The sequence below is a fragment of the Puma concolor genome, chromosome B3, assembly GCF_028749965.1.
Source record: "Puma concolor isolate L17-30 chromosome B3, mPumCon1.1.hap2, whole genome shotgun sequence".
Taxonomy (NCBI): Eukaryota; Metazoa; Chordata; class Mammalia; order Carnivora; family Felidae; genus Puma; species Puma concolor.
In genome coordinates, this window is record NC_141672.1 from 79,516,216 (window position 1) to 79,530,767 (window position 14,552).

At 38.2% G+C, this 14,552-nt stretch overlaps 2 protein-coding genes across 2 annotated transcripts in view; one reads left to right on the top strand and one right to left on the bottom strand.

The window, feature by feature from the left end:
* The window catches only part of CHRM5 (cholinergic receptor muscarinic 5), a 97,056-nt gene that overhangs the window by 55,708 nt on the left and 26,796 nt on the right, over positions 1-14,552 (bottom strand). The gene's annotated exons all lie outside the window — the stretch shown is intronic.
* The window catches only part of AVEN (apoptosis and caspase activation inhibitor), a 211,455-nt gene that overhangs the window by 43,686 nt on the left and 153,217 nt on the right, over positions 1-14,552 (top strand). The window contains exon 3 of the mRNA XM_086708546.1: positions 9,744-9,921. Within this exon, the coding sequence (XP_086564672.1) occupies positions 9,744-9,921 (178 nt within the window). The remainder of the gene's footprint in view (positions 1-9,743; positions 9,922-14,552) is intronic.

A 14,552-nucleotide genomic window follows, 5' to 3' on the forward strand; every position in this document is an offset into this window, starting at 1 on the left:
CATACACACACATCACACTTTTTAAAGTATATGTTTGCTTCTCTGTTTGTTCTTAGGACTCTGGCTTCATAAGGTGAGGGGCCTTGTCTTGTTTGTTTTTGTACTCCCCAGTACCTGAACTGGTGACTGACACTCTGTAGCTACTCAAGAATTAGTTGCTGAAGAAATCTTGGCAACAGTGTAGGAATGTTAGCAGGGAACAAAAGCAGTCCTGCCCCCTTCAGATATATTGTAGGACAGACAGATGAAAGATCAGTGCCATTTAAGGAGGGAAGCCTGGGTGGCCTGTTGGTTTAGCATCCAACTCTTCATCTCTGCTCAGGTCATGATCTCACAGTATGAGATCGAGCCCTGCGTTGGGCTATGGGGTGAGCGTGCAGTCTGCTTGGAATTCTGTCTCTCTGTCTCTCCGTCTCTCTCCCTCCTTTGCGTGCATGCTCTCTCTCTCTCAAAATAAATAAATAAACAAAAAAGTTATATTTATAGAAAGAAATGTGTCCAGAGAAGGAACTAAAAATAAAAGTGCTTTTTAATTTTTAATTTTATTTTCAAAATTTGTGGTGTGGAGGAGGTGGCACAGGCTTAGTCCCTCTCAGCAAGTTCATTTTGAGTATAACTAAAAAAGGTTACTGGCATTTAAGAAATGTAGAGGAAGCAATAATGTTTAAGGAATTGGACGTTTGTGCTCATGAAGGATGCAATATGGTTAATTTGGGTAGAAGACATCATCGCAGTCTCTGGCATAGGGTAGACTGGCCCAGTGTGATTTCCACATCTCACTTGAGGGCAGAGGGTGGACCTGGGCTACTCAGGTTCCTTCCTGTTCAATAATTGTTTCCCTGTTAATGAAGTTCTCTCCCTCTGGTGACTTGTGAGTTTGGGGAGTGTCTTAAAGTCGGCCAGATAACCAACAGCCATTTAATGGTCTGTGAGTTTTCTGGAAAGTGGAAGGTGATGGTGTTAAAACCTCAGTAACCAAGGAAACCAGTTCCGTGCTGGTGGACGAGAGGAGCGGAAATTTAACTGAGGCCGTCAAAAGAAAATCTGGCCATTTCCAGCATTAAGCCCAGGCAGTGAAATCCCAGGGAAGATGGGGCAGAGGCACATGTCCCTGATGTATCAATTGCCCCCTTAAGAGAAAGGGAACTGTCAGGGGCTGTGGTCAAGGTGAGCGTGGTTTGTACACTAAGCTTGCCCAAGAATGCTCAGAGTCTACATGCAGCCCTCCTATCAACATTGATGTGTGTGTGTGTGTGTGTGTGTGTGTGTGTGTGTGCGCGCGCGCGGGCATGCGCATGGGAGATGGGCAGAGAGAGAGAGAGAGAATCCTAAACAGGCTTTGAGATACGGGGCTTGATCCCACAACCCTGGGAGCATGACCTGAGCTGAAATCAAGACTCAGATGCTTAACTGAGCCACCCAGGCGCCGCAGATAATTTCGTGTATACAAAATCTTTTAATTAAATGATTTAACAAAGAGAAGTTTTTGCTCAAAGGACTCTTAGTTGTATCTCTGGTTATCGTACGTCTCTCTATTGTGCGTGTCAATAGATTGGCAGAGCAAAATGCTGACTTTTTTCTTAGAACCACACCGAGAAGCAGACGGTCTTTATAGTTCCATTCTTTACCTTCTTTACTAGAAACATTGTTGACATTGACCTAACTCACAGAATTTTACCTGGAGGTTGGGACTTGCAAGGTTGAGTAATTTGGTCGTTTTTAAAACCTTTTTTAGTCTGAATTCTTACATGAAGTTCAAGTTGTAAAGCAGATAAAATGAAACTGATTCTATTGCCACTTCCCTCACCTTTCCACAAGGACCTCGTAAAGGGACCTTCACTAAGTATAGTTTAAAATTGCCATTTAGTCCAATGAAAGTTACTGCAGTCTAATTTCCAAACTACCCTTAAATTACAGCAGCATAAACTCTTAGGGTCTTTGCGATGAGCTATCCCATAGTCTAGCCCTTCTGTGGACTGCTGGCAAATGGTAATTTCCTTTCTGTGTCTCCTCTTTTTAGCCAACTCTCCGAAACAAAATAATACAGGTGAGAAAGATAAGATACAAGGACTTGGAGAAAGAAAGATAAGGGCTGGGGATGAGTGAAGAGGCCTGGCAGAAGTGTCACTGAGTAGCTGTTTTGAGGATGGGGGTACCACTTTTTCTGTTCGCAGATTCCTCTGTCTCCTCTTCCCATAAACTGATCACAAGGAAGGACAAGAAAAGAAGCTGTAGATAATTCTCTTGTTAGAGAAACATCTGAATTTGATTATGGTCTAAATCACTTTTTCCCCATTCATACTGGCTAGAGAGAATTGTGGAGCTCAAATACTGTGAACATTGTTCTGGGCTCAATAGGTAATGTAGATATACGTGCCATATATTGCATTTATTGTTTTATTTTTCAAGTATGATCACACTCTAATGCATATTTTTATGTAATACACAACGACAAACTTATTAGTTTACTTGTATACTAGTTATATAGTATATATATATATATAAATATATATATATATGTTTTTTTAATTTAATTTATAGCTGAAATTTGGCTTCTTGAAATACTACATAAAATTATTATTATTGAAAAAATTTAATGTTTTTATTTTGTTTTTGAGAGAGAGACAGAGCATGAGCAGGGGAGGAGCAGAGAGAGAGGGAGACACAGAATCTGAAGCAGGTTCCAGGCTGTGAGCTGTCAGCACAGAGCCTGACGTGGGGCTCAAACTCACGGACTGTAAGATTGTGACCTGAGCCAAAGTTGGACGCTTAACCGACTGAGCCACCCAGGCGCCCCCTACATAAAAATTATTTTTGCTAGCACACTTCTCTAATACCAAAAACTGTCAGTGAACTCTTCAATTATGATTTATACATTTTTCTGTTGTTAAGAATATTTAAAGTGGTGAAGCATCAGCTGTTTCACAAAATGAGTATAGAAGATAAAAAAAATGACCTTAATAGGGTCATAAATATAAAAGTTGGCAATTAGACTATTAAGTAATGATCTATTTTAAAGCTTGGTAACATTTAAAAATTTTAAAGTTAAGGTGAATTAATATAATTTTCCAATTTTATACATTGTAACATTTTTGGTTGAATATATTTGACATTATTACCTAATTATTGAAATCAGTTCCCAGTGACTTTCTGTTCAAGAGTTTCCTTAAATTTTCTCTTGTATATCTTTCTATCCTGTTGCTTTTTAGGATATAATTACATTTTGTGAGAAACATAGGAAGTAGTTGAAAAATGTGTGATTGACTGTGTTCAGCCTCCTTATTAGGGAAGCCATTTCCACATCCCTTACTCCAGCAGAAAGTAAAATAAGGACCTTCAAAAGTTAGATTTCTGGGGCGCCTGGGTGGCCCAGTTGCTTAAGTGCCGACTTCGGCTCAGGTCATGATCTTGCAGTTCGTGAGTTCAAGCCCCACATCAGGCTCTGTACTGACAGCTCAGAGCCTGGATCCTGCTTCGGATTCTGTGTCTCCCTCTCTTTGCTCCCTCCCCACTCATGGTCTGTCTCTCTCTGTCTCTCAAAGATAAATAAACATTATTATTATTATTATTTTTTACAAAAAGAATCTTAAGTATAAAAGGCTTTCCATAGGCTCTTGTTTAGTTGTTAAGTGTTACTAGTAACTTCCCAAGTTTTATTGGCTTATCCGAGGGCTCTTCATGATAAAGATAATCTTTAAATACTCTCTTGGCCAATGGTCGCCCTTTTGAAAGAAAAGGTAAGAGGATATTTAAAAAACAGCGTTGCCCAAACATACTGTTCAGTCCAGTTAAATTAAGCAGATTGTAATTTAATGTAAATTATAGTTGTAAATTAAATAGCAGTATAGCTGCGGTGAGTAAAGCTTTTATTGACTCCGTTGTGCATATGGTACCTTTTATCTCGTTCTTCTATCCATCATCGAAAGTGGGGTATTGATGCCTCTACCTATTATTGTTGAACAATTCCCCTCGTTAATTCAGTCAGTGTTTGCTGCATGTATGGTGAGCAGAGAGCCTGATACAGGGCATGAACCCATGAACTGTGAGATCATGACTTGAGCCGAAGTCAGACGCTCACCTGACTGAGCCACCCAGATGCCCCTATAATTTTACCTTTTAAAGAATGAGAGAAGAAAGAAGAAGCATAAGCATGTATTGATAACTTTTGTTATATTAGCTTCTTATTTCCTATTGCTAGTTTTGTACATTTGTTTCTGATATTCGAGTTCCTGTACAAAGTCCTGTCCTTCCTGCAATACAGTTTTGCTCCCACCCACCTCCTTTGTGCTATTATTGGCAAATATTTTGTTGGGCCCATAACATATGGAAACATAATTAAGCACATATTGTTTTAAATTGCTTTTAAAGTCAGTTATGGGAGGAGAGGCTGTATTAGATACGATTTGTAAATATTTTCTCCTATTCCGTAAGTTCCCTTCTCATTTTTCAGTTAAGCTTTTAATTTTAATTCCAGTATAGTTAACATACAGTGTTATATTAGTTTCAGGTGTACAATACGATGATTCAATAATTTTATACATCGCTCAGTGCTCATCATGAGACGTGTACTCTTTAATCCCCATCACCTATTTCCCCCATCCCTCATCCATGTCACCTCTGGTAACCATCAGTTTGTTCTCTATGGCTAGGCGTGTGTTTATTGGTTTGTCTCTCTATCTTACGTTTTTCCTCTGCTCATTTTTTTGTTTCCTAAATTCCACATATGAGTGAAATTGTATGGTATTTGTTTTTCTCTGACTGGCTTATTTCACTTAGCATAATACTTTCTAGCTCCATCCACGTCATTGCAAATGGCAAGATTTCATTCCTTTTTATGGCTGAGTAATATTCCATCATCTGTGTCTATATCTATCTGTATCTACAGCTATATCTAATTTACTTATATTTATATTTAGATATAGGTATACACACATACACATACACCACATATTTATGTATTTCTCTATTGATGGACACTTGGGCTGCTTCCATAATTTGGCTATTGTAAATAATGCTGCAATAAACATAGAGGTGCATGTATCCCTTTGAATTAATATTTGTGTATTTTTTGGGTAAATATCCAGAAGTGTGATTGTTGGATTGTAGGGTAGTTCTATTTTAAATTTTTTTGCCATGTTTTCTAGAGTTGCTGCACCAGTTTGCATTTCCACCAATAGTGCATGAGGGCTCCTTTTTCTCCACATCCGCACCAACACTTGTTGTTTCTTGTATTGTTGATTCTAGCCATTCTGACAGGTGTGAGGTGATATCTCGTTGTAGTTTTGATTTGCATTTCCCTGTTGATAAATGATGTTGATGCCTTTTCATTCTGTTGATGGTCTCCTTTGCTGTACAGAGGCTTTTTAGTTTGATGTATTCTCACTGGTTTACTTTTGTTCTGTTGCCTTTGCTTTGGTGTCTAATCCAAAAAATTGCCTAGACTGATGTCAAGGAGCTTACCACCTATATTTTTCTTCTAGAAGTTTTATGGTTTCAGGTCTTACACTCAAGTATTTAATCCACTGTTTTTTTTTTTTTTGAACAGCAGCAGGCCAAAGTTTATTAGAATTTATTAGAATTAGAAAGGAAGAATAGTAGGAAAGCTCTCTTTACAGAGAGGGGACACTTGAAAGTGAATGCCCCCTCAAGTATTGAATCCATTTTGAGTTGACTTTTGTGTAAGGATAAGAAAGTGGTCTAGTTTCATTCTTTTGCATGCAGCTGTCCAGTTTTCCCAGCACCATTTATTGAAGAGACTGTCCTTTCCCCATGGTGTACTGTTTGTCATAAATGACCATATATGTATGGGTTTATTTCAGGTCTCTCTATTCTGTTTCATTGATCTATGTGTCTGTTTTTATGCCATTACCATACTGTTTTGATTACTATAGCTTTGTAATACAGTTTGATACCAGGAAGCATGATGCCTCCAGCTTTGTTGTTCTTTCTTAAGATTGCTTTGGCTATTCAAGGTCCTTTGTGGTTCCATACAAATTTTCAGATTGTTTGTTTTATTTCTGTGGAAAATGTCATTGGAGTTTTGATAGGGATTGCATTGAATCTGTAGATTGCTTTTGGTAGTATGGATATTTTTAACAATAGTCTTTTAATCTGTGATATAGCGTATCTTTCCATTTGTGTCTTCTTTAATCTTTTTCATCAGGATCTTATATTTCAGTATACAAAATTAGCTTACTCATTTTGTAATGATGTTGTTAACATAATAATGATGGCTTTATAGTTTTCACATCGCTTTCATCAGTATTTTCCTGTTTGTTCTGTTTCTTCTGTCTTGCAATTTTGCATATTTTGGCCCAGATTGTTGCAAAATGAACCAAACATAAAATCTATGGGAGTTTTGAAGATACACCTTTCTCTAAGTTACATCAGATGTCTTCTAAGCTTTATTACTCTTTACTACCCTCTTGTGATGGAGGCTAATGACACCTCTTCTCATCTCTGCACTTGGGTCGGGGGTAATGAGATCATTATTCAGTGATTCTTGTAAGTTGGGGATTGGTGAGTCATTTAGCTGTTGGAGGCCCCAGCCTATTATACACACGTCGTAAATACTAAATGATGGTGAGGGCAGGGCCGTTCATTTTTCCTAGGTCCCCTGCCTCCCGTTTCAGGGCTTATGTCACTGTTAGTAGTTCCTCAGGTGTTTCAGATCATCATCCTCTTTAGCATCAAGCTAATTACTCTGCCCAGGCTTACATTTTTGCCATGTGTTAGGGCGATGTTCACAAGTTTTGTGCTAACTGGATAAGTCTTTCTGAACTCTGTGTACCCAGTGGACCAACAAAGGAAAATTGGATTTTCCCAGATTAAACCCTGCTAGTATTTTCAGCTCTAGTTCAGTCCTCCCCAGTTCTCATCAGTTATGAAGCTGTTTTCTTTAGAACCTTCCTGGTATTTATTATCTAAACAGGAGATCTTACTCAAGCACATACCTTGAATCTGCTACCATCTTTTAATTCTGAGAATCTCTCAGGAATGGCAGGAAACCTGGAGGTTTCAGGGCATCTTTGCAATCCCTAGATTATGATGTAGTTTGCCATCTCTTTGTGCCATCAAGGAGGCTTCTGATGATATTTGAGGGCTGTGAGTAATCTTGAAAGGTCAATACTCTATCCTTTCATGAAAGCTTACTAAATTTGATCCAGGTGAGAATTACTGACTAGCGTTAAACCTGTTTGGGGAATTAGAAATTTGTAGCAGACAAAATAATACCACGCAGTCGAGTTCCTAGATGCAAGGGGGGAAACCTACGTGTACAGCGGGTGGATCAGACTTCGTCCAAACTCGTTGGGTAATCTTAGCATTACTTATGTTGGGTCAGACATTTATCACCTGTCCTTTCATGTGGTGTAACATAAGGTTCAGAGCACCATCTATGCTGTATTTTAACTAAAAAATATTTAACTTGACCGCATTGGGCATTCAGATTTTTAGGGCTTTTTTTTTTTTTTTAATCCATTATTTCCATAAACCATACCGCAAGGAAGCAGCCAAACAAAGGATGGGTCCTTCTGCACCCTACGTGTACTGGTCTCTTCAATAAATCAATGTCTTAAAGATAGAGATGGAACTAGAATCAAAGGGATTTAAGGGACAGTGAGATACAGGGCATGATCTCGACGAGGATACCAGCTTGGACAAAACCAGCTCTAAAGCAAATTTTTGGAGTCAGACAAATTTGGAAATAGTCTGGATGTTATATGAAATGATATTTACTGAGATGGAGGGATGCAGAATTTTGATGAAAAAATTCTTGTTACAAAAAAATGTATATATAAATAGTGCATATATTTCTAGATGTCTTTCTAAGGTGTTAATAGTGGAACTCCTACTCTCCAGTGATAGGAATGTGGGGTTTTTATTTATCTCTTTGCTTGTCTCTGTTCTTACTTTTCTGCAGTGCACATGCCTCATTTTTGTGTTAACAAAAGCTATCTACAACCTATCTACAGATAGTTTGTTATAATATATTTCACAAGGTTTTTCTTGATGAGGATTTTATAATCTTTGGGATGCTTCTTTGAACCATGACTTTAGATTCTACATGCATCTTTCTTGTTTAAAGTTAATTTTTTATTATAATAGGACAATTTCAAAAAGTAGATAGGATTATATAATTATCAATTGTGCCCAGTTTATTTCCTCTGTACCCACCATTCCTCTCCACCCATTATTATTATTATTATTGTTATTATTTTTAAAACGTTTATCCATTTTTGAGAGACAGAGAGAGACAGATCATGAGCAGGGAAGGGGCAGAGAGAGAGGGAGACAAAGAATTGAAGCAGTGTCCAGGCTCCAAGCCATCAGCACAGAGCCCGACGTGAGGCTCAAACTCACAAACCATGAGATCATGACCTGAGCCAAAGTCGGATGCTCAACCGACTGAGCCACCCAGGCGCCCCTCCACCCATTATTTTGAAGGAAATCCCACATTCTTGTCTTTTCATCTATAAATAGTCAATATTTTTTCCTAAAAAATAAGAACATTAAAAAAAAACATGGTCTGGTATCACCGCAAACAATAAATACATGAAATAATCGTATTCCTTCAATATAATCAAATATCCAGTCATTCACATTTCTCTGTCTCATAAGTGATATTTATCTGTAGTTATATTGTTAGAATCTGACTTCAAATGAGCTCCTGGGAGCCTGCCTAGCTCAATTGGTTAAGTATCTGACTCTGGATTTCAGCTCAGGTCATGATCTCACAGTTTGTGGGTTCGAACCCTGCATCAGACTCTGCACTGACAGTGTGGAGCCTGCTTGGGATTCTCTGTCTCTCTGTCTCTCAAAATAAGTAAATTCACTTAAAGAATAGTAAGAGATTCGTCTCCTTAAAAAAAATAAGTTTCTGACATTACAAATGGTTATGTGTCTATTAAGCTCTTTCAATCTGTAGATATCTCCCTCCTCCCCCAGCATTTTTTCCCTTGCAAATTATTTGTTGAAGAAACTAGGCCCTTCATCTTTTATAATTCCTCACCTTCTGCATTTTTCTGCATGCTCTTTTTTTTAAATATTCAAGACTGGAAGTTGTACTCTTGAATGCACCTGAGCAGAGTTCCCATTTAAAACTTACAAAACTTATTTATTGTGTTTGTAAAATCTGTAAGTGGAAATGGTTGATTTCTATCCTAAAGTCCTCTAAGTTTAAGACTCATATAGCCTTGGGGTGCCTGGGTGGCTCAGTCCGTTGAGCATCTGGCTCTTGATTTCAGTTCAGGTCATTTCATGGTTTGTGAGTTCGAGCCACTCATTGGGCTCTGTGCTGACATTGTGGAACCTGCTTGGGACTCTCCCCCTCTCTCTCTGCCCTCCTAAAATAAATACCCCTCTCAAAATAAGTAAAAATAAGCCTAAAAAAAAAAAAAAAAGACCTGTATAGCCTTGATTGTTTCAATAAGATGAAACAACTAATGGGAAAGGATACACTGGGGTAGCAGGCATTAGCCTTATCAGTTACACAAATTTTTAGACAGGAACTTGCCAGATTTCCTTTGCAAAGTGAAATGAAAAATTTACCCTGAAAATGAATTCAGGACCATGGTACATTGGGGTCCTTTTGAAATATAATTTTGTATCCTCAGCTTGATCTATAAAATGCTCTTTGTCATGATACTGGTATACTATTTTTTGTTTTGTTTTACTTTACTGCTAAGGCTGCTATGGTTGAAATTTCCACTGCCTGTGTATTGATTTGTTTGTAATGATTGCAGGTTGAAGATGACAGTGATGCAGAGACCTTTGGAGAAGAGAATGAGGAACAGGGAAATTATTCTAAAAGAAAGATAGTCTCTAACTGGGATCGATATCAAGATATTGAAAAAGAGGTCAATAATGAAAGTGGAGAATCACAACGGGGGACGGACTTCAGTGTCCTCCTCAGCTCTGCAGGTATGAATTCTGTTGCTTGCCTATGGTTTAGTGCTCTGAAAGTTGCATAGACCTCTTATTTATGTTCCCTTTAAAGCTGCATTAAAAAATTTTTTTTTTAATGTTTATTTTTGAGAGAGACAGAGACAGAACGCGAATGGGTCAGGGGCAGAGAGAGAGGGAGACACAGAATCTGAAGCAGGCTCCAGGCTCTGAGCTGTCAGCACAGAGCCCGACGCGGGGCTCGAACTCACGAACTGTGAGATCATGACCTGAGCAGAAGTTGGATGCTCAACTGACTGAGCTGCCCAGGCGCCCCATAAAGCTGCATTTTAGTAACTAGCAATTCATCCTTTTGTCCTTTGGGTTTTAAATTCAAGTAAAGGACAGTGTGTCTAATGGTTTGCAAGGGAAAAAGATGTTTCATTAAGGGGAAGCCAGGGATTCCATGTACTGATGAGGAAGGACTTAAGGCCTGGTTGAAATGGATAAAAGGCTTTACAGAAATGAAAATGCTGAACCGTGCCCCTCTAAGTTGGCTAGTCTGAAAACAGAAGTGTTTTCTTTGATATCAGAGGAATCAATGATTACGTTTATACAAAGCTTTAGCAAGCTTCTAGAGTATGTGTTCTTTTCCCTTTTATAGCCAGGAATATGCATATTCGTGGATATGCACATATTAGAGTCCTGTGTACCTGAACACGAAAACTTTTCTGTTTTGTTTTTGGACAGTCTTCTCTATCAATAAGGTGAAATGCTCATTCCTTCTATGCCCAGCTGTTGTTTTAAGATTGACTCTACCCTGAACGATGTGCAGCAGTGTGAAGGTGGAGTAGGAGAGTAGTTACAGAGAGTGATGGAACAGAGCTGGCTGGGGAGATGGCTGCTCTCTCCTAGAGTGTGGCGTAAGAATCGGAAGGACGAAAGGAGGATGGAGTATCGGTTTTCAGGGGTTTGGGATGGGAGGGTGGGAAGTGGATGTGGTTATAAAATGGCAACGTGAAGGTTCTTTTTTTTTTTTTTTAATTTTTTTTTTCAACGTTTTTTATTTATTTTTGGGACAGAGAGAGACAGAGCATGAACAGGGGAGGGGCAGAGAGAGAGGGAGACACAGAATCGGAAACAGGCTCCAGGCTCCGAGCCATCAGCCCAGAGCCTGACGCGGGGCTTGAACTTGCGGACCGCGAGATCGTGACCTGGCTGAAGTCGGACGCTTAACCGACTGTGCCACCCAGGCGCCCCGCAACGTGAAGGTTCTTGATAGTGCTGGTACGATCTTTTGTCTTGTGGTAGTAGGTAGACAAACCTACACAAATGATAACATTGTCTAGAACTTAATACACATGCACATGAGTGACTACAAATAAAACTGAGGAAACCTGAGGAGGATTGGTGCTTATATCTATGTCAGTATGTCCGTATTTCCGGTTGTGATATTATAATACAGTTTCGCAAACTGTTACCATTGGGGGAAACTGGGCCAAGTACATGGGAGATCTCTGTGTGTTTCTTTAAAAAAAATTTTTTTTTAAATTTATTCATTTTTGAGAGACAGAGAGAGACAGAGCATGAGTGGGAAAGGGGCAGAGAGAGAGGGAGACACAGAATCTGAAGCAGGCTCCAGGCTCCGAGCTGGCAGCACAGAGCCCAACGTGGGGCTCGAACTCATAAGTTGCAAGATCATGACCCGAGCTGAAGTCGGACGCTCAACTGACTGAGCCACCCAGGCGCCCCTCTCTGTATTATTTCTTAAATTTGTATGTGAGTCTACAATGACCTCGACAACAACAAACAGCATAATATTGCCAGGTTAAAAAAATATAAAGAATTGAGAAGCAGAGAAATAAAATGAAAATAATATTTTCAGACAATTTGCTTTGAATTCCCTCTTGCCTCCAACTTTTACGTTGCTGTTGAGTTCCACCTTTCTTTTTTCTCATCTTGCCTATATTTTTGAATGCCCATACCAGACTAAGAATCATAAAGTGATGAATTCTCTTTGAGCTTAATAGAATAAACCTCTTGAGTAGAAAAAAATTACACGTGGAGAGAGTAGGGTGAGTGTGGGTCAGCAGAGCAAGGTTCAGACTGGTGTCCTTCTGTTGTACGCTCCCCACAGTGTCACCCTCTCAGGAGAGGTTTGCTGACGGCATCCAACTCATTGACCGTTTAGGGGCCAGTGACTCTTCTTTTTGCCAGTCAGATGAGTACTGCCCTCTTGTCACCTGCATTTTGGCCGCTTGCAGGTTTATAAGCACCTTTCTTCAAGGTGAGAGAAAGGTAGAAGGTGGGCTGCTTAGTTTTAATTTGTGTTAGCTGTTCTGCTAAAGGACGGGGGTGGGGGGGGTGGGGTGGGGCGGTGGGGGAGGGGAAATGGAAGCAGTGCAGTGTGGACTACCTGGTTTTAATTGAATTAAAAGTGTACTCGGTTACTAGGACAGTATCTGGCAAGTGAAAGATACTGCCTGAATGTCGGAAGGCGATTCACAGTTCTAGTCTAACCCGGCAGCTATGCCCAGGGGCTTATGATTTTGACTGTTGATGTTAGCATTTTATTTAGAACTTAAAGCCTGGCATGATTTGGCTCTCCTATGTATTTTTCTTGTAGTCTGTCTTTGCTTACTGATTTCTTTTCAAGTAGCTTGTTTATGTGTGATTGGTTTCTCGGGAGATCACAATTGTCCCATCTTCTGACATGTGCTTCTAGCTTTTCCCCATTGTGCTGCTGATGTATCATTTTCTTTTCACCATGTCATATGCCTGAGAAGAGCTGCCATGCTTTCTTCATTGTAGGAGTAGGGCTATATTAGTTTACTTTTGAGAGATGGAGTACATTCTGTGATCATAATATATATATATATTTATAACATATATATTATAATATATTATAATATAATTATTTATAATATTATATATAATATTATATATATAATATATATTATATATGTTATATATAATATATATTATATATGTTATATATAATATATATATAACATATATAATATATATTATATATATAAATATAATATATGTTATAAATATATAATATATATTTATATACATATTTAGTATATATAAAAAATATAAATATATATACTAAATATATATATACTAAATATATATATACTAAATACATATATATACTAAATATATATATACTAAATACATATATATACTAAATACATATATATACTAAATATATATATACTAAATACATATATATACTAAATACATATATATACTAAATACATATATATACTAAATACATATATATACTAAATACATATATATACTAAATACATATATATATACATATATATATATATATTTAGTATATAATTTCTTTACTAACTACCAAAGTAACTCAAATTAGAAATAACTTATCAACTTTGAAAATTTGATTATCTTAATATTGGACATTTAAGTTCAGTCGATGATGTTACAGTCTTTCCTTTGTCAGTGTTGTTTAATATAAGGAGCACAGAGCCCTAAGTTGAACAGATGTGGATTTGAATCCTAGACTATCATGGTTCTGTTGAACATTAGGAATACTATTTCTCTTAGTATCCAGTGCAAGAATAGTTAGATGGAACAGTGCCTAATTTGATGCTGTCAACATCTTATCCCAAATTGGCTGCTGGTTTTAGTTCTGCTCAATGAGTAACCGTGTGCCTAGAATTAGTATGTATCAGAATTTTTTGTCCACAGAAGCTTAATTAACTATCTTCAGTAAAGTCAAAGTCTAATTTCTTGTTTTCCTTGAATGTTAGGCATAATGGCAGTGGTTGCCAATAGAATTTGAAGATCCTTTTTCTGAGAAATTAAAAGGTTTTGGGTGTGATAGAGCTGATTATTGAGTCTACTTGTTGAATAACCAATGGTGGTGGTCTTAGCCTCTGAGCATTTAAAAGTTGGTGATTTTAGGTTTCAGGTTAAGTCCTAAAATAAAATTTCCCCCCTTTTCCTCCAGTTTGCCACCTATAGTTGCTCATTTGTTTTTCTCCTGCATATCTGTGTCTGCCACATGCCCTGAAGGATGGCCCTTGTTGTCCCTGCGACAGATGACAGACTTCATTTCTCTGAACTTTGAACTGTTCTTTATGCATTCTTTTTATTCTAGAATCAGCTGTGTGGTGCATACACCTCTGGTCCAATTCTCAAATGCCATTTTGAGACGGACCTTTTGCTAAGAGTACCTCTAGCTTAATGTGTTGTTACTCACCCAGTAGGATTTACGTCTCAACAGTGAATCTTTGAGGACCAGTAATTAAATCCCAAGAGTGAATTTCTACTGCACACACAGTTGGTGTGTGTGCATGTTGGTATATTCATTTAGGAAGGTGGTTTGTCATTTTTCTGTAAAGTTGAAGATCTGGCACTTGTACCCTGGGAAGGCACTCTCAAGAAGCTATGGCGCCAATGCACACACCGGGAGACGTGTGTGTGCATTCATAGCAGTGCTGGTCAGAAGAGCCACGTGAAAGCAACTCAACTGTCTACTAATGGTGGAATGAATACATAAGTCAGTGGATGAGCTGCTCAAACATACTGTGAAGTAAAAGGAACACTACATAGCCACAAAATACCTCCGTACGATTCTACTTACATAAAGTTCACATGCAAGAAAAAAGCAAGCTGTTATTTAGGGATGC